The sequence below is a fragment of the Bubalus kerabau genome, chromosome 2, assembly GCF_029407905.1.
Source record: "Bubalus kerabau isolate K-KA32 ecotype Philippines breed swamp buffalo chromosome 2, PCC_UOA_SB_1v2, whole genome shotgun sequence".
Lineage (NCBI taxonomy): Eukaryota > Metazoa > Chordata > Mammalia > Artiodactyla > Bovidae > Bubalus > Bubalus kerabau.
Genome location: NC_073625.1, coordinates 43,797,289 through 43,816,931, shown reverse-complemented (window position 1 = coordinate 43,816,931; position 19,643 = coordinate 43,797,289). Strand labels below are relative to the sequence as shown.

Below are 19,643 nucleotides of genomic sequence, written 5' to 3'. Positions count from 1 at the left end.
TTTATCAAGCATCTGTTCTTGCCAGCCCCAGGAATAGTTGTTTAAGAAAAAAGAGAATGAGACATGGTTTATGCCTTTCCTGGCGTAGAATAGCAATAGCTTTATTTATGTACACACTTTTGAAAATAATTTGCTCAAATTTCTAAAATCATTGCCAAATTAGACTTCGGACGGTTGTCTTTTAATTTATGAGTAATTGAGTACTCTTAGATCCTAGGCACTGTGGTCTGCAGTTTCATTCCCAATTGGCCAAAGTTAGAATTTTATGTCAATAGCCGTTGCATGAACTTGGGCTATTTCAGCAGCGGGGCATTATCTGCATCCTGTTTCTCAGCGTCTTCTCTGTACAATAGGCTGTGATGATGAAAGGAACCTTCTCAGGAAGAGCACCATGGGAAGTTCAAGTTGAACGAGGCGATCCTGTGACAGCTCTTCAGAGGCATGAAAAATAAAATGCAGGAGCTTGCGGGAGAGACAGTAAAGCTCCGTGAGCTCAGCTTTATATTCGGCTGGAAGGGAGAATGAGAGTCTTTTGGAGAAAAACGTCATCCTCACGGAGTGTGCCTCTGAGGGGTTTCATTTTCATGGGGCAGGTCTGGGCCCCCATTCGTGGGGTGAGTGTATGCTGGTTGTAATTAGGGTGCTGTGGTCAGTGTGCTCCAGAGAGATGGTGGGACAGACAGATGGACAGACGGACACAAAGGGAGGTTTAGAACAGGAAGTGGCCCATGGACTCACAGAGGCCCAGGGGTCCCACCGTCAGCCTTCGGCCTGTCTGGGCCTGTTGACGCGTTTGCAGGAAGCGAAGGGCTGGCCGGTGACAGCCGGTGCTGTCCAGCTCTGGGGGTCCTCTGAGGCTGGCCCTGGCCTGTCTGTGTCCCCTGCAATCCACCCTGGAGCCAGGGCACACAGCCGGCTCCCGCCGCGCATAGAACACGCGGCCCTGCCAGCTGAGCGCTCTTCCCACCCGCTCTGTTTTGTGACAACCGCTATTTTAGAAGCACGCGCTCGCGGTGAGCTTGGTGAGCTCCAGGCCATGATGCGCTTACGGAGTGGAATCCTCTTGGCAGGCGCGTCCTGGGCTCTGTTCCTGTTTCCTGGATCCTGTTCCGGGCCTGGCTGCGGGGGACCTTGCTCGCGGGGGCCGCGCTCTCTTCCCCGGGTGCTGTCGTTCAGGACTGAAGTCACAGCAAATCAGGGCTTACACAAGGACCATCTAATCCGAGTCTCGCTCTCCTACTGTGAAGCCAAGTCCCAGGCGGCGGAGCCTGTGCCCAGGGCACGCAGCTTCAGCTGCAGATTAACAGACAGGAAAACCAGGCCGGCGGCCAGTGCCCTTGACTACGGGCTCAGGGTGCCCCGGGTAGCTCTCACCTCCTCTGGCCCTGCTGTGATTATTTAGTGACAGGGTGGAGATAAACTTCCCATTAATTGAGGGCCATATCTGTAAACAGAAGCCTGTAAATAGAATCTACAGGACGAAGGCCATGCTCTCCCGGTTAGTAAACACGTCTTTATTGAGCTGGGACGATGCGGAGGCCCAATTCGGTCAGAGAGAAGGTGCAGGTGCCAACCAGCTCCCGTCCCGGGGGTGGTCCTTGGGTGCCGGGGACAGTGGGCTAGGAGAAGGGCCCACAGGGTACACTTCTGCTGGTCAGACGGCAGTTCTCAGCTTAAAAACACAACCATGAATACTGCATTCAGGATTGAGTTATAATTTCGAGCTTTACCAAGACATAGAAATCTGTGGTTGCCTTGACAACCATAACCCACTTCAGGGCAGCCCTTCCCCTCCCATGTGGGTCTGTGGGGGCTCTCTGGGTTTCCCACCTGCCGAGACAACTTTTATTCTCTAGCTGATTGGGAAGAACCTCCCGAGTCAGGAAACGTCAGCTCCCTGGGGGAGCTGGGCTGCAGGCCACCTGAGGCCCTGGGGGCTCTGACACCCCCATCTCAGGGAGGGACGCGGTAGAGGTCATGCTGAACAGAATGTACACATGACCCTGAAAGAGATGCAGCCAGGAGCTGGTGCCAGGTTTCCTAGGATTAGTTCTGATTTACAAAATATGGAAAAACTCCGGGCTCCATTACAGACGCACTGAGGAATGCTCCAGGCACCCGCTCTTTGATGTCAGGGAGAGCGCGGGTCGGGTCACCCCTCCGTGTCTTGCTAACGTTGAAGGAGGCCTGTTAGCTAGTTCGGTGCGTTCACCAGGAAGCACCTCTCTGTTGAGCGTGTTTTCCCTGCGGGCCTGGAGCTGTTTTCACGGCCAGCTGGGTACACGGTGCTCAGAGGCTAGAGGGTTAGATGGATGGGCCAGACCATCGCCCCGGTTACCGCATATGTACGTTTACAAACCACGGTGAGGGCTCTCAGGGGACATGACAGAGGAACCTGACTTAGACGGGGTCAGGGAGAGGCGCCCGAAAACTGGAGCTTGAGGTAGAGACTGGACTGGGTTAGCTGAGCAGAAGTAGGGGCAGCCTGGGGCCTTCCAGCTGGGACGCCATGGCCAGGTGGACATCGGCACGCTAGTCTTTAAGGCGTGACGGGCTCTCAGAGGTTGGGATGACAGCTCAGGTTTGCACCCTGAGGCTATTGCTTGGGACGGGGCATGGGGAAGCCAGGGCACGTGTGGGTGCAGACAGTGGTGGTTCTGGCAGAAGGGCCCAGCTCTGCCCTAGAGGGGGACAGAGGCGTGGAGGGGGGTGTCAAGGAGGACTGTGCATGGCCAGGTAGGCCTGGGGGAGGCGCCCAGGGTCCCTGCCTTGTGCTGCTCGTGGAGCGGGAGCAGAGGGGGCCTGGGCTCAGTCTTCACCTCATGGAGGTTATGACTGCATCCACTCTGCAGAGGAGGATGGGCGTCCATGTCGGGTACCTGCCCCCCCAGGCGGGGAGTCCGTGGGGTAAAGCGGGCAGAGATGGGGAGAGAGGGGCTGTGGCCATGCCCCAGGGCAGCTGTGCTGTCTCTTCATGGTGGTCCCTGGTGTTAGACGGTGGCAGAGGTGGCAGATCACAGCCCCTGGAGGTGGTGACATGGGGTCGGGGGACTGAGGGCTATTCTGGTGAGTGACGTGACGGCAGTGGAAGGTGGACAGAAAGGCCCAAGGGCGGTGGAAAGTGGATAAACGGGGAATGTGGCCACGTGCGGCCGGGAGCGGGAGAGGGCAAGGCTGGCAGAGCACGTGGGGGTTGGGGGGGCACTGCAGGGATGCCGGGGCCGTGGGGGCAGGACGGGGGGTGAGGAGGGGCATCAGTGGGCTGAGGGGGCACTGCAGGGATGCTGGGGCCATGGGGGCAGGCTGGGGGGCGAGGAGGGGCAGCGGTGGGCTGGGGGGGCACTGCAAGGATGTCTGAGCCGTGCTGGGGCCGGGGGTCGGGAGGGGCAGCAGTGGGCTGGAGGGGCACCTGCACCCTCTGAGCACCCAGGAGGGGGCTGGGTTCCGGGAGGGAGGTGGGGGAGCAGGGTAGGGGGGGCCCTCTGTGCAGACCTAGCTGGCTCGGTGGAGAAGGAGGTGGCGGGGTCTGTGTGGGCTGTGTTTAGATCAGGCCCCTCGGGCCCCAGCCTGGTGGGGTGGGGGGTGGCTCATGCTGCCTGGTTACTGGTGAGACCAGGGCCCCCAGGCTCCACTGACACCCTGGGTTTGAGGCAGGGGCACCCCACTCATAGCGCCCCAGCTGTGTGTGTGCGCGGGGGAGCCACCTGCATTTCTGAAAGTTGTTTGCTTTTGGCTGAGACCCCCCTTCCCACTGTCTCCATGAAAAGCTCTTCTCATCTTCACCCCTCTGTGCAGAGCGGGTCCTGTCTGAAGCCATCCTGGTGATCATGACTGCTGGCCTTGAGCGCCTGGATCACCACGTGGCCCTGTCTGAAGCCATTCTCGTGGATCACCACGTGGCTGGCTGGAGCTTCGTTCACGTTTCTTGACCTTCACATCTGCAGAATTTCTTACATCCGTGGGTTCAGAGTTTAGCAAATTTAGAAACATTGTGCTGGTTATTTCTCCAGGTATTTTCTTCCATCCAGCCCCCTCCCTTGGCGACCCTAATGACTCCTGTGGGACCAAGTGTATTACCTGCCTCAAGTCACCCTGCAGCCTCGGAGGCTCTTATTTTTCCCCATCTTTTCCCTCTCTGTATTTTATCTTGCTATGTTCTATTGTTGTATCTCCAATATTCAGTGAGGTTTCGATTCTGAAGTAACGTGCTGTCAATCTCATCAGTACTTTTGTTGCTGTTTTTCAGCTGTTCGGTCGTGTCTGACTCTTTGCAACCCCATGGACCGCAGCACATCAGGCTTCCCTGTCCTTCACCATCTCCCGGAGCTTGCTCAAACTCATGTGCATTGAGTCGGTGATGCCACCCAACCTCTGTCACCCGCTTCTCCTCCTGCCCTCAATCTTTCCCAGCGTCAGGTTCTTTTCCAAAGAGTCGGCTCTTTGCATCAGGTGGCCAAAGAATTGGAGCTTCAGCTTTAGCATCAGTCCTTCCAATGAATATTCAGGGTTGATTTCCTTTAGGATTGACTGGTTTGATCTCTTTGCTGTCCAAGGGACTCTTAAGAGTCTTCTCCAGCACCACATTTCAAAAGCATCAATTCTTCTGCACTCAGCCTTCTTTATGGTCCAACTCTCATATCCTTACATGACTACTAGAAAAACCATAGCTTCGACTAGTTGGTACCTTTGTTGGCAAAATGATGTCTCTGCTTTTTAATATGCTGTCTAGGTGACTAGATGGTAAAGCATCTGCCTACTATGTTGGAGACCCAGGTTTGATCCCTGGGTGGGGAAGATCCTCTGGAGAAAGAAATGGCAACCTATTCCAATACTCTTGCCTGGAAAATCCCATGGACAGAGGAGCCTGGTAGGCTATAGTCCATGGGAGCGCAAAGAATCAGACACGACTGAGCAACTTCACTCTCACTTTAGGCTTTTCATAGCTTTTCTTCCAAGGAGCAGGCATCTTTTAATTTCATGGCTGCAGTCACTGTCTGCAGTGATTTTGGGGCCCAAGAAAATAATGTCTGTCACTGTTTCCATTGTTTCCCCATCAATTTGCCATGAAGTGATGGGACCAGATGCCATGATCTTAGTTTTTTGAATATTAAGCTAGTGTTTTCACTCCCAGTGGTAATTAGGTGTATGTATGCATTGCTGGAAGCAATGTCGATGGAGTCATTCCGTTTGGATCATTGATTAAAGTTTTTCATCAAATTGGGGAGGTTTTTGGCCATGATTTCTTCAGAAACCAAGTTTTGCTGTCAGTGGAAGCAAATTTATGGCTTGTGCTTTTATAAGCTCAATGTGATGAGCAAAATAGAAAATGAAATGGGGAAGCCCTCAGCTTTGCTAGCCTGAGGGAACAGACCCAGTGAGGGTGAGCAGTGGACCCCCTGCGTTGGACCAGCAGGGGGTCCCTGGGTAAGGTATTTGTGGAGCTCTTCTAGGACACGCCTGCCTCAGTGGAGCAGTGGCCTTGTGGGATGGTTGTGTCCCGAGGACAAGGTCCAGGGGGCAGAGTCCAGGAGGCAGAGCCCGAGGGGAAAGCCTGCAGCCCCCATGCAGGCTGGCCAGCAACGTGAAGGGAACGGGATGCACAGGGGGTGTGATGGGCACAGATCCCTGTCCCCCGTCATGTAGCCTGTTAGGTGGCGTCTGCAGGGCGTGCGCCCAGTCTCCAGGCTCAGGACGGGCCCAGCAGGGGTCAGCTCTGGTGAGCTGCGGTTAAGAATGGCAGGATAACGTTCTTCAGTGAGAAGCGAGGCCTTCAGCAGCAGAGGGGTGACCCGCCTGGGGGAAGAGCTGGGTTCTGGGCTCGGGGCCGGCTCTCCAGGGCTCCTGCTGGCAGCATCTGCTGGTGGGGACCCTCTGCAGAGGTGAAGGCTGACATGCGTGCCCAGCGCCACTGCGCCCGGCCCTGGGCCTCCCTCTCTCGCCAAAGCCTGGAGCCTCCTTTCAAGGGGCCTTCGTCCTCTGCAATGTAAGACAGTCACCAACGTTTGGCCAGCTGGACACCTGTTCTCTAAACTGTGTTGAAACATTTCTTTTGCTGCTTTCTGAGACAGAATATACGGAAATTAACAAAACCCTTAGAATATTATGTTACTTTTTTCAAGCATTCAAACAGCTTTCTCTGAACTGAGCATCAGTGTTGGTCCTGTGCTATAACTTCGAGAAATCCTTACCACTCAACAGATGGGGACATGGCCCCCCGGCCCAGCAGCCTGGGGGCTGGTGCTGCAGCTGGGTGGGGCCTCAGAGACGGGGGTCCCCCGCTGCCCCTCCTCTCGGCGCCAGGCGCCAGGTGGCAGCCGGGGCTCGATCGTGCCAGTCGTGTGTTATTTATATTTGGACTCGGGCCGCAAGAAACGATGGGCACCCTGCAGTCATCTGGGCGGATGAGATGCCACGCACGCTTGTGGTAATAACTATAAATAAGACGTAACTTGCCGACTAGGCATGGGTCTTCTTTTAGGTGGAAGTTCTGGGTAAATTAACCCCAGGATGAAACCTGCGGTGAAACCCCCAGCCGGAGTCATCTCTGAAATAAAAACCCAGCCAGAACCTCCCCTGTCTCCCTCAAGGCCACCTCCCTGCACCCACGGCTCAGAGCCTTCTCAGGGTTTGGAGCCCAAACGGTTCAGTGTCTGCTGCAGTCCACTCTCTGCGAGAGAGCTGTCTCGGGATGTCTGTTCATGAACCAGGGAGACTTTAGCTCAAAAGTGCTGGAAATAGGTCTGTGGACCCCTGTGCAGAGGGAAGCTGTGGGGGAGGGAGGGAGGGCGGGCGGGCAGGGGGTCGGGCCCATGCTGCTTTTCTGGGTCAGTTGCCTCGGTTTCCTGGGTGTGAAAGGTACACCTGTTGAGTGCAGGCGGGTGCTCTCAGCGTTTCCATTTTTCCAACTTGAATTGGACTTTTTCCCTCCAGAGATCAGGCTAATGATTTAGGACACAGGTAGCCCCATGGGGCCAGGCGTCCCAGGGTCTATAAATAGCATCTCCTCGGCCATAAATGGACTGCGGCCGGGCCTCGGGAGGCAGCCGTGCTTAGCTGTCCCAGCAGATCCTGCGGCCCTGTGAGCCCTCTCCCCTTGGCCAGCCCCTCCTGCGGTGAGTCTCCTCTTCTCTCCTTTGCTTGTGGGAGGCTGGGCAGGGAGGAGTGAGGTGTGGGTAGGAGCTGACCGCATTCAAAGTCCCAGTGGGTATCGGGGGAAGAAACGTGAACATGAGCAGTCCACTCGGCGCAGACAAACGTCAGCCAAGAGTTGGAGTCAAACTTTGAGTTTCTGTGCCAGGATTTGAAACTTTCTGTGCTGTTAGGCACTTCTGAGCCCGTCCCAGCCCTCGCACCTTAGCCTGGATTTTGCAGCATCTCCAGGTTCCCCAGTCGGTTGATGGATGTCTGCAATTTTCTGGAGCCTCAGAAATGAGAGCCTCTGGCAGGAGAGGGCAGGTTTGAAGTGGTGTGAAATAAAGCTGGATATTTTCTTAAGAGAAAAAGAGAACCCAGGGCCATTGCACTCTGACCCGGACTGCAGCGTCTAGGGGAGGGGACAGCTCCGTGCTTCTGTCACTGTTTCCAAGAGCTCCCGTCACAGCAGCGGGCTGCTCCCCCAGCTCTTCCGTGCGTTATGAGCCTGCACAATTCCTCCTTGGTTCCCCTGAGAGAGCCGAAGTGCTGGTCATGCTCTTGAAACGCTGCCCCAGAGGACGGCAGTGGGGTTGGAAGCCGACACCCGGGAGGTCCAGGGTGGTGGGGGGAGCATCGAGGCAGGAAGGTGGGGGCTCAGTGGTTGGAATCCCATGGGAGGACACAGGCTCGAGCCCTGGTCCTGGTCGGGGAGGATCCTCCATGCCGCACGGTGCCACCAAAGAAACCCAGAAATGCTGATCTGTCCCCACCTCCTGATCTAAGGTCCTGCCCTGATGAACACACAGGCTTCCAAGAGCACTCGGGGCAAAGCTCATTTAGAGTTCTGTCCTAGAGTGAGGCTGGGCCGTATGTGTAGGGCATCTGTGTGAGGCTCACGCTGAACTAGGGAACTTGGCCCACGTGTTCTTATGGAGACAAGGAAACCAGTGGGTAAAGTTTGTGGGGTGAAATCTCTGGGTAATCTCCTTTGTTGCTAGTTCTCTCCATTTGTGAGAACTGCGGCAGGCCGCTGGGCTGCTGGAGAGGGCAGCGCTCCTGTCCAGGAAGCAGCGCCTTATCCTGTTTCTCCGTCTAATGTGATCCTGCTTAAGCGCCGGGGCGGTGTGGACCAGCTCCCGGGGACTGCAGCAGCAAGGAGGGAACTGCTAAGACATTCAGTCCCGGGGCTCAGAGGCTATTTGGGGAACACTTGAAAAACTGGCTGCCAGACATTAGGCGTCAGGCTGGGTCGGGGAGTGAGGATTTGAAGGGCTACTCTGTGCTCTGTTGTTACACTGACTTCTGGGCTGAGTAGCTTGGAAAGCCTCAGGGAAAGCAGTCCGTGTCTTGGGAACCGGGGTGGGGGCCGGCTCCTTGGGGTGGGGGTGGGGGCTGGCTCCTTGGGGTGGGGGGTGGGGCGGGCCGGCTCCACCGGGTGGGGGCGGCTGTGTGCTCTGTTCTCCGGAGGCGCTCTCACCTGCTGTGCTCGTGGACTCTGAGCTGCACAAACCACACTTTCTTTTACTGTATGGAAGTAAATGGACATGTTTCCACGGATTAAAGTCCTTCTGGGGACATGGGTGATGACTCCGGTCCGTCCTCACGGGACGGGACCAGGGCGGAGCCCGCCACGGAGGCACGTCCAGTTCGTGTTTCATTTCGGGCTCACGACCCCCAAACGTGTCAGGAGCACCCGTGGGTGGAGAGCAGCGGCTCTGGGTCAGACGGACGCTCGGCTCTGCTGCCGGGAGCCCAGGAGCAGGCGGCTTATTTTCATCACCTGAGATGGCTTCCTCGCAGGAAAGGTCGAGACTCAAACCGGGACAGAAGGAGACTACGCAGCTCGAGCTGTGTACATTCACTCACAGTTGTAAACAGCGAACCCCGTGTGCTTTGACCACGGTTGACTGTTGACTGTGCGCCTTCAGTATGGAGGACGGTCAGTGGTCAGAGTGGGGTGTTGTCTCTGGCGGTCACAGAGCCGGGCCGCTGGTGTGCCCAATGTGCCCTGCCCCCTCCCCCAGCCCCTGTGTTCTCCGTGAAAGACGCTGACCTGGGTGGGCGGTGGGGTTAGAGCTGGGCTCTGGCCCCAATGCCTCCTCCCCTGGGACTCACTCCCTTAGGCTGTGCTGGGGGCGGCTGAGGGGTCAGTGAAGGGATTGTTTTCCTAAAGAGGAGAAAGCGGAGGGAGGTCTGTGCAAACAGGCTGTCACCCCTTCCTCTTGGGGGATCCCCAGAGGGCAGCTGGCTGTGTCCCCGTGGTCCCCTGAGACCCTGGGGCTACAACTCTGGAGCAGGGGCTGGGCCTGCAGGGCTCGTTTCCATGGGCATCCTCCCCCCATCTACAGGCCCTGGGCGGGCAGGGACGGGCACAGCTGGGCAGGTTCTAGAACCCGAGGTCCACTGAGTGGTGCCTGCACGGGGCCTGGCGTGGGTTTCTGGCTGTGTGGCAGTCCCGCCGGCATGGATCGCATGCACAAAGGTAGGAGTTCGCTGGCAGCCCGGAGCAGGCATCCCCAAGGCCTCTCCATCCTCAAGACTCAACCAGCCGGGGTCCACGCTTGGCTGGCACGGACAGGTGCGCCTGCTGTGGGCAGGATGGATGTGGGGGAACCTCCTGGATCTCTGGGCAGGATGTCTACTCAGTGAGCAGAGAAGTTCGTGGGCTGGGGGCTGGGTACCAGTGGGCCCACGATGTCCTGGGGGACGCATCTCCAGTAAGTCCACAGTCAGAACAGGGGAAGGGCAAGCACTTGACTCCAGCCCTGTGTCCCCATCACCGCAGAGGGCTCGCCCGCAGCAGGAGAGGGTGTGCTTGCCAGCCACCCGTCAGCCCAGCACAAGCTGGGTGCCCACTGCACATAGAGCCCATGGAGCGCTGGCTCTGAACAGGACCGGGGTCCTGCCAAGGGGCGGCTGCCTCTTTGGGGCGCTACTGCTACACTCTGAACACATCCTGACAGCTTATTCTCCCCTGTCACCTTGGCCATTTTTGGACTCTTCCCTCTGCCAAGAAAGGCGACAGATTTGACGGGTGGCTCAGCAGAGACATGTACATATCACGATGGGCCAGGGCGCCCTGCAGCTGCTGCTGCACCAGCTTCTCTGCCGTAGGAATTCTCCCCACAAGCGCACGGCCGGTGGGAGAAGGCGTCTCAGAGATGAAACTGGCTCCGAATGGTGACCCCTGGCCCCCAACACATGGACTCAGCGACCCGTTTTCAGAGATGGAATGTGTGCCTTCTTAGAGGGGAAACTTTCCTTGAAGATTCGCTCTGAGTCACTCCCTGGAAAATCCCAGGGATGCAGTTGAGGGACTGCAGATATTAAAATGATAAGCGTGTGCTTTCAGATGCCCCGTCCTGCCTACACAATCAAGCTCGATAACAACAGACACTAGTGTGCCAGGCACAGACGGCCACTGGTGTCAGCGTGCGCTCCTCCCTGCGGAGCGTGCACGTTCAGCCGGAGGTCCGGGTTAGAGACAGAACAAGAGCGCCAAGGCCACACAGAGCGCTGGAGGGTCGAGTCCCTCCCAGGGCTGCAGGTGTCGGAACTTGCGCACCTGACCTCAGAGTCACAGCACCTCTTTCAGAGCTGGGTGGGATGGAGGGGCTGCGTCTGCATCGGCTCCCTTAGGCGGAAGTTTCCATTGTGTGTTTACAGTCAGACGTACACCATGTGCCACACGCTGGACCCCAGGGATCCGTGGTGGTTGGTTGACTAGCTGGCCTTTAGTAGGGAATTTGGAGATGAGTTACTGTAGAAAAGTATAAAAGGCCCAGGAAGAGCAGTCTGGTGGTGTCTGGACCTGGTCTTCTGTATGCTTCTGTGTGCACACAGGGCATTTCTGTTTGCTTTTGGGAAATCACCCCCCTCTCTGGCCATGGGGGCGCCTGCCCATCCTCCCCCAAGGGCAGGAGCTTGGCTAACCCCCAAGGACTTTCCAAGCTCTGCAGTTCCGCGATTCTGGGAGATCACAGACTAAAGGGACCTGATTGTGAGTCACAGACTAGGAACAAACCCTGTGTTTGGAAGGCTTCCTAGCCTCTGCTCAGGAGTGTGGGTGGCGGTGCGGAGTGGGGGGCCCGCCGCAGGCAGGACCCCACGCTTGCCCCTCGATTTTCACCCTGTCCTGTGGGCTGTGCTCTGGGCCAGATCACTCCAGTTTGAACACAGAAGATGAGAGTGGACTGGGGTTCGGGGGGTCCTTAAGCCCCTCTGTCTGGAGGTCAGCAACCACAGGGCCTGGGGGATGCTGTCTGCTCCCCTCAGAGAGCCCGGCTTGGCGGGCACGTGCAGCACACGCTGCTAACACGCCCTACCTCAGACCACCACACTCCTGCCACAGGGCGGGCCCTGTCTCTGGGATCTAATGCTTGGTAATCTGAGGATCTAATGCTTGGTAATCATAGGTATAAAGTGCATGATAAATCTAATGCACTTGAATCATCCAAACCCTGCCCCCTCCAGTCTGTGGGAAAACTGTCTTCTTCAAAACTGGTCCCTGGTGTCAAAAAGGTTGGGGACCGCTGCTCTAGCAGACTTCTTGCTTGGGGAGAATTTAGCCGAAACACTCACTTTCCTGCACCCCTCAGGCTTTGAGCTGGGCTCCGTCCCCAGGCCTGTTCCCTCCATGAAGTGAGCTGACAGGTCGCCCATGAGTGGGCTGGGCTGTTGGAGGGGTGGGCCTGGGTGTGTCCTGGAGACACGATCCTTTCTCAAGGCCCCTTCAATCAGGAGTGGCTTCAGCCCCTGCGCAGATGCTGAACGCTCCACACGTGGCTGTGGTCTTTGCAGAGTGAAAGCTCTCCTGTTGGGACCCTGCGACCCTGTGTCCTGCCTCGCCTTGCTCCAGGGATGCCCTCCCCCGCCCTCCGGCCGCCGTCACCTCCCCACCCGGAAAGGCCCCTCTCAAACGGTGCCTTCTTGGGGGCTGCTGACTGCTGCGCTCCAGGGCCATGTGCCCCCCTCCGGCAACCACCCCACTTCCCGGAGGGTTTCGTGCCTCTCTCTGCTTTGTCTCCTCCTCGCTCGGGTTCTAACTGTTTGTGTACTTCTTTGACCTGTGCTTCAGTTATTTTTATCCTTATCACTCACATTGCTTTCCATGTTGCCTGAACAGACTAGGTCATCTGTATACACTGGGTGAGTGTATTAATTAAGTGGAAAGTGTAGCTCAGTCTTCTGATTTTTTATGGACTCAAACAAGAAAGGCAGTCAGGTGCTGGGGGACCTAATAGGTGTCCAACACTATTTCCTCTTATAGAATCTTCCTTTTGTTCCCTTCTTTTCTTTTAGGGAGGGTTTAGTTAGTTGTTGATTCTCTTGTAGGAATTGCAGCAGCCTGGTCAGTGGAAACTCAGGGCCTCAGCTCTGCCTGTTGCTCTTTCCTGCAGGAGTTGCCAAGATGTCGCTCGTTGCTGTGCCCTTCTACCAAAAGAGACATAAGCACTTTGACCAGTCGTACCGCAATATCCAGACAAGGTACCTTCTGGATGAATACTCAGCGAAAAAGAAGTAAGTTGAAAGTCACTGATGAGGCGGCCGATCTCGAGTATGAGCTGTGTCTGACCTTGGAGGCTTCCTAAAGCCCAGAGATGAACTGGTTTGGGGGTTCAGGGAGGGCTGTGATCCCCGATGCTCGTGTCCAGAGCAGAGAGGGAGCTGGGAGCCCCAGCTGCACAGAAAGCTTTGGGGCTACTGCATGACATCCTGGCAGGTCCCAGCAGGTCCTCTTGGATAGGCTCTGTCTGAGCCCCGGGTTTAGCTCATGAGGCAGGGATCTTCCTTCATACGTTTTCCAGAACTAGAATTTAAAAGCTCACCCAGAAGCAAGGACCATGAGAAGGAACTCCGTGGAAGGGAATGCCGGTGGGACTGAGGTGTGTAGGGGCAAAGTGATGCTTGGATGGAAGCTGATCTCAGAATACTGCTACGTTAGTGACAAAGGTGGCAGAAGGTAGATTGCTGTCTGTCTGATGGGCTGGTGTCCGGCTGCAGCTTCATCAGTGAGCTCCTGCGGCGGTAATTTAGGAGACGGACACTGGCACTGGCCCTGGCCTCAGCTCCGCGGCCCCTATATTTAGAGCTGCCTGTGGCCCTTGTGGTCGGCTGCCATCCCAGGAACAAACAGAGCCAAACATTCGCTGCCCCTCCCCGCAGCCTTGGGGAGCTTCAAATCTCTTAAGATAGACATCACTGTGGCCTCAGGCCAGAAGGGCCTGGCGGGCACCTGCTGGCCCCAGAGGGCTGGCAGGGGTGGCAGGGAGCTGAGTCTGGGGAGAGGGGGCGCCCCTGGGGGTGGACACGGGCAGATGGGGAGGAGGTCACACATGGGGTTGAGCGTGTGCACGCGCGAGCAGGTAGGTGTGTACACACAGGCGTGCCCACAGGCGTGGGTGCCCGTACATTCCGAGGAGAGGCTGGGGGGATGGAAAGAGTGATGCTGTTTGTAACTACACGTTTGTGCTTCTCCCCTGCACCAAGGCGCGCTTCCGCCCAGTCGTCTTTGCAGAGATCGGTCACTCGGAAGTCGTCCTCGCAGAGGGAGTCCAGCCGGGCGGCGTTGGGAGAGTCCACCCTGGGGGAGACCACCCTGGGGGAGACCAGCCTGGGGGACACCACCTTGGGGAGGACCACCTGCCGGCTGTGCGCCAAGAGGATGAGCAGTGCGCTGGAAGAGGAGGCGCAGGAGAGGAAGCGCAGGTAACCCCCAACCCCCCACCGCCACACTCGGCGCCCCAGCCCGGGACCAGGGGCTGTGTGGTCAGAGAGCGGGGGCAGAGCTGGAGGGGCCTGGGAGACGCGGGGGCGCTCCTGCTGCAGCAAAAGCCACGAGCAGCTGCTTTCAGCCCGTCTTGCTCTGCACCTCCGTCGTCTCCACTGGTCCCTGCAAGGAAGCGACCAGGGTGGCTTTTCTGCACCCTCGGGCAGAGGGGAGCGCTGTGGTCCAGGGGACCCATGTCTGCTTCCCCGCGACAGAGCTGGGCTGGCCTCAGGCCTCTGTCCCCTCCCTGCTAAATGCACTTCCCCACCCAGGGAACATGACTGCCACACTTGGAAACATCGAGACCTAAAGGTGTGAATTGGAGTTTTCAAATTTCCATCAACAACCTCTCGGGCTACTTATGGCCAGCTGTGAGGCCTGTGCTCAAGCAGGGGACCTTCCAGAGAGGGGCCAGGATGCCAGCCATCTGTCCTTGTGGACATGGAGCTGCAGGGAGTGGTCTGTGGACCCTCGTGCTTCACATTTCTACTGGCTCAGCTCATGGGGAGAAGCCGCCGGAATGGGGCGGGTGACTGAGAATGCCGGGCTTAAAATTATCCCAGATCACAAGAAGCTGGTGGTCAGCTTACTTGAATCTTCTAAGAACAGAGTGCTTACGCATCTCGAGAATGCTTTGTATCTGCTCTATTTTTCCTCCTCACCTTCTACTTATTTCTAGAAATTTCTCTCTATATCTCTAAAACACTCAAAATTCAGAAGGAAAAAAGGGATTTAGGTCAACATGTTTCAGTCTGAAAGTTGCACTATGACTAAGGAATCTGTTTAATGAAAACATTGTATAGCTGAAAAGATTAGCCTTTATTTTTGAAAATTTGAATTATCTTTAAATGCCTTATGGGAATGTTGTCCTGTAAATTAATTTTATTGTCAAGTGAAGACTTATTTTGTCAAAGAATCAATTCAAAATGTGTACATTAAGAAACTGGGTTTTTATGTGTTGGATTATTGCAGAAAGAGTTCTACTCTACTTAAGTTGTAGCACAACAAGTGACAAGACTCCAGCCTTATCACTTTATCTTTATTTGAACCATCAGTTTTATTAATAACTTGGCGTGATCTTGTCCCGTAAGTTCCCATTCCTCAGTTTCCTAAGGTGAAATGGATGAGGAAAGTAAACTTGTGTTGATTTGAACAGTTAGGGAGTCGGTTACTGTGACTCGTGTGGTTTCAGCAAAAAATGACTTCTGTGACAGTTCTGGCTGTTGGAAGTTTTCCTAAAACCTTTGAAGCTGCTCTCTTGCAGTAGCAAATCTGACTCAAGAATGTATTTTGATTCTTGGTGACTGGTTATAATCTTACTGTGTCCCTGGAGCTCAGGGTGAAAGTCAGTCTGTCTGAGCAGGTGCAGTGTGGACAGGGCTCAGCTGTGCCCGCCCTCCACGGAGCCCAGCACCCAGGCTTTGGGTGCTGCGTTTAGGACCCTCACAGGGTTTTACTCTCACACCCCGTGTGCACATCTCCCGTGCGAAAGATCCTACAAGGTCCTTCCTCCCTTCAGAGTGAGCCTGAGTACAGCTGGAGGTTTTGGTGAGCTGAGCCAGAATTGGTGGAGATTTTGTAGCAATTCCCGATCTGTCCTGGCCACAGAGGGGAGCGGGTGTAGGGGGATTTGAGGAGTTAGATGAATTCCAGTCCTGGTGATGATTTCCTACTCTTGCTAGCCTCAAGCATTTCTGAAAGCACATATTTATTCCTTACGTCCTGTGGCAGACAGGAGTTTAATCTACAGGACAAATCAGTCTTTGGTGAAAGACGAAATTGTGGCTCGATCAGTGTGAGTTAATCTGTGAGCTCTTCATGCGAGATAAAAGCCAAGGCGGCACCAGTGTGCTCTAAAGGGTCTGGGTGTGTCCTCCCGAAAGATACAGCCGATTAGCAGTGTCCCTTTGATGCCTGTCTGTCTGTCCTGGGCAAAGTGGGCCTCCCAGTCTCACGCAGCTGTCCAAGGGGTATGTCGTTAGGGCAGAAGCTTGGACACTGACATTACTCGGCACAGGAGGATGGGGTCCTGGCCTACTGGACAGGGACCAGCAGGGACACTTTGTCAGTGTCCTGAGTGAGGGTGTTTGGGGCCACGGGCAATTCCAGTTCAATTATAAATCACTAGGGGCTGGTGGTGCCATCAACAAGCCCCATGCTCGTAGTTTGTACACAGGTCAAGGTGGGACTTCTGATCCTTCAGTCTTGCTAGGACAGTCTGCGGCACGTGCAGAGATCCATCACTGCTGTGTCTGTCACTTCGTGGGATCCCTGCAGACAAGAAGGCTCCATTTCTGGGAGCCCACTTAGCAGGCCCCCGCTGTCTCCAGCACAGACCCACAGAGCCACTTGCGTGGGCGAGTCTCCGGGAGTGAATGGGAGCCGGGCAGCCAGGATCAGGGTGTCCGGAGCCATCCTGGAGCCTGGATGTCCGCTGGGCAGGGGTGTCGGGGGTCATCTGTGGGCCCACGGGAGGCAGCCCTCGGCAGAAGGAGTGGGCCCCTCACTTCTCTGCCCCTGTAGACCGAGAAGCTGCCGACTGTGTGCTCTGGAATACAGACTATTTCACTCTGAATTTGCTAGTTCAGAAGGCTTTACCTGGGTCTTTAATTCACTCAGACATGGCAGCCTCAGGTGGAGACGAGTGGGTTTTGTGTGACGCAGGGCTCGCGGAACAAGCCAGCGGAGGGGAACAAGCAGAGGGGAGCTCGCGGAACAAACTCTCCTCCCCAGGAGATCCTGGGGAGACGGGGTCTGGCCCCGCCCATGGTAAGCGCGCCCCCGCCCTGCCCATGGTAAGCGTGCCCCCTTCTCCGCGGCTCGCGCAGGTACCAGTCGATGGTGGCTGCCTACGGGGAGGCCAAGCGGGAGCGCTACCTGAGCGAGCTGGCCCAGCTAGAGGAGGACGTACACGTGGCCCGCACCCACGCCCGGGACCAGCTGGACAGGCTGGCCCTGCAGCACGCGGGCAGACACGGCCTGCATCACGCGGTAGGCGTGTGCACTGGGGGTGTCCGGGGGCCGTGGGGTGCTCCGGGGCCCGGGGCGCCCCCCAGCACCCTGACCGTGCCGCGCCTCGGATAGGTGGACGACAGGCTGGCCTGGGAGCGGCACTCGTTCGAGGAGCGAATAAGCCGGGCGCCCGAGATCCTGGTGCGGCTGCGCTCGCACACCGTCTGGGAGCGGATGTCAGTCAAGCTGTGCTTCACGGTGCAGGGGTTCCCCACCCCCGTGGTGCAGTGGTGAGTGGGTGCCCTTCGGGTGGCCCGGCTGCTCCCCTCTGAAGGCTCTGCAGCCTTCTGCTTACCTGGGTGGATGGAGAAGGTCCGCGTGCAGGGAGCCCGGCACCCGCTCCAGGGAACAACACACACAAGACCCACTGGGAAAGGCAGCGGTAAACGCGCCCGGGGTCCTGGGCAGGCGGTTTCATGTCACTGCAATTGAGCCAACTGATTGTCCAGAGGACTGTTATGTGAAACCCAGGAATTCCCTGGAGGTCCCCTGGTCAGGACTCTGAGCTCTTGCTGCGGTGGCCTGGGGTTCCAGTCCGAGTCGAGGAACTAAGATCCTGCAAGCAGCACAATGCAGCCGGGAAAATACAATAAAGTAAAATAAAACCAGGTTCCCTGAAATGACCAGCGTTGATACCCACGGTCCTGCTTTTACTCGTGTGAGTGGAGACGCTAAACTCCAAGGCCCTGGAACCACAGGGCAGGGTTTCTGGAGCCTGACAGATGAAGTCTCTAAGCCCATCGACACTTGGTTTTGATGTGCATTGCTAAGCTGACATATCTGTCCATCTCCTTCCCACTTGCTCATGCCGGGTCCCTGGGGTCTGTCTGGCCACAGAACACATTTTGCTCGTGTCCCAGGTTGGGTCTCTTGGCAGCAGAGGAGACAAGTGTCTACCTGGCTCCTCTGGCTGCTTGATAGGCAGGGAGACTGGGAGCTGCCTGCCCTTGGTCTCTGGGAGCCGTGGTTCTGCTGTCCTGGGGGACCACTGGTCCAGCCTCCTCCCGGTGAGACCAGAGTGGCTGGGTCTTTCCACATGAGTCCTGGTGACCCTGTGGCTTCCAGAGGCTGTACCAGGGCCTGACCAACCTTGGCTACATTTTTTCTTGGAATGACATATCCTGAATTTCTAGCAAGTTCCAGGGGACCTTGGCCCATGCTCTGTTGCAGGTTGAGGGTTGCCCAGGTTGTCTGAGTCTAGTGAGAGCCACCCGCTCTTAAACAGTTGAGGGGGGTGCTGGACCTTTCCTGAAGCTGCTCCCCTTGCCCATCCACCTGACATGTGAGCGGTGACTCAGGCAGAAGCAGGGTGATGATGCGTGTGTGTGTGTGCACGCGTGTGTGCGTGTGCACGTGTGTGTGAGTGTGGGGCCAGGCAGGGGCAGGGATGGAAAACGAGCAAGGTCGGGACACGCACCAAACTTCCACCTGCCTTCACACTTGGGTGCTTTCCTTGTTCAGGTATAAAGACGGCAGCTTGATCTGCCAGGCCGGGGAGCCGGGCAAGTACAGAATCGACAGCAAGTACGGTGTGCACACACTGGAGATCAACAGGTAAGCACCCAGACGCCTGCCCAGGTGGCCAGGCCCCAAACATAGGAGCACAGGCCAGCTTGCTCCACGTTCCGCACGGCGCTCCCAGAGCTTCTGAGTTAACTCTTGGCGGGAGACACAAGTGTCCCTCCGTCTCCCTGGTGGCATCTGAGGGGTGTGGACCTGAGCTCTGCCCAGGCTTCTGCTTTGGACACAAAGGGAGTAGGTGGTTTAGACGGTTTATCGAAGGACGACGGCGGCCAGTCCAGGTGTGAGGCCATGGGGAAAGCTGAGACACCCTCATGCCCACCCACCAGCCGGGCTGAATCTTCTCCCAGGTTTGGGCCACAATCCCTAAGTTCCACTCTTCAAGGAAACGTGTCTTTTTTTTTTTCTCACAACAAATTGGAAACATGTAATAAATACAGGTGGGCTTCCCAGGTGGTGCTGGTGGTGAAGAATCCACCTGCCAATGCAGGAGACCTAAGAGACTCAGGTTCGATCCCTGGGTTGGGAAGATCCGCTGGAGGAGCACACGGCAGCCCGCCCCGGTGCTCTTGCTGGAGAATCCGTGGGTAGAGGAGCCCGGCGGGCTACGGTCCCTGGGGTCGCAAAGTCAGGCACGACTGAAGCGACTGAGCATGCATACATGTGCAGTAAATACAGATAAGTAAAAGATAATGACGTTCACCCCTGTTTCCAGCGACTGGGGTCAGTATTCTGGCGCACTTACAGAACTGCTCTTTCTCTTATACAACACTCGCCCTCTATGCATACTTCAATTTTTTTTTTTTAACAAAAAGTGAAATTCTGCTGTTCATTTTCTTTCTGCTTTTCTGAATACATAGCTTTCATTTTTTACAAAAAGATCATAACATTATGCAGGTTAATGAGGACAGAGGCTAACAGGCTACAGTTAAGATTAAAGTCTGTGTTGAGTCATGACTTTGTTCCTCTGAAGTAAAGCTGAGGCTGCTTAGAACAGCTGGAGGCCCCGCTGGCACTGTTGGCTGAGAACCTACTGTGTGCCCCACACTGTCCGGGAGCTTGGGGTAAAGCAACCAGAAGCTGGCTTCCTGACTTGGAGGTCTAGCACACGGAGGTGAGCCGTGCACGTCAGGAAAGGAGAATCAGGCCAGGGTGACGGTGCTGGGCACCCAGATCCAGACACGCAGCCCGGCCCTGGGGTGGGTGT

At 56.4% G+C, this 19,643-nt stretch overlaps 1 protein-coding gene across 1 annotated transcript in view; it reads left to right on the top strand.

Annotated features, from left to right (window-relative positions):
• Positions 1–6,964: 6,964 nt before the first annotated feature.
• Positions 6,965–19,643, top strand: part of MYOM2 (myomesin 2) — a 64,149-nt gene continuing 51,470 nt past the window's right edge. Inside the window, exons 1-6 of the mRNA XM_055567575.1 lie at positions 6,965–7,112; positions 12,534–12,654; positions 13,624–13,842; positions 16,732–16,894; positions 16,988–17,145; positions 18,377–18,469. Coding sequence (XP_055423550.1) covers positions 12,545–12,654; positions 13,624–13,842; positions 16,732–16,894; positions 16,988–17,145; positions 18,377–18,469 — 743 coding nt within the window. The 5' untranslated portion in view covers positions 6,965–7,112; positions 12,534–12,544. The remainder of the gene's footprint in view (positions 7,113–12,533; positions 12,655–13,623; positions 13,843–16,731; positions 16,895–16,987; positions 17,146–18,376; positions 18,470–19,643) is intronic.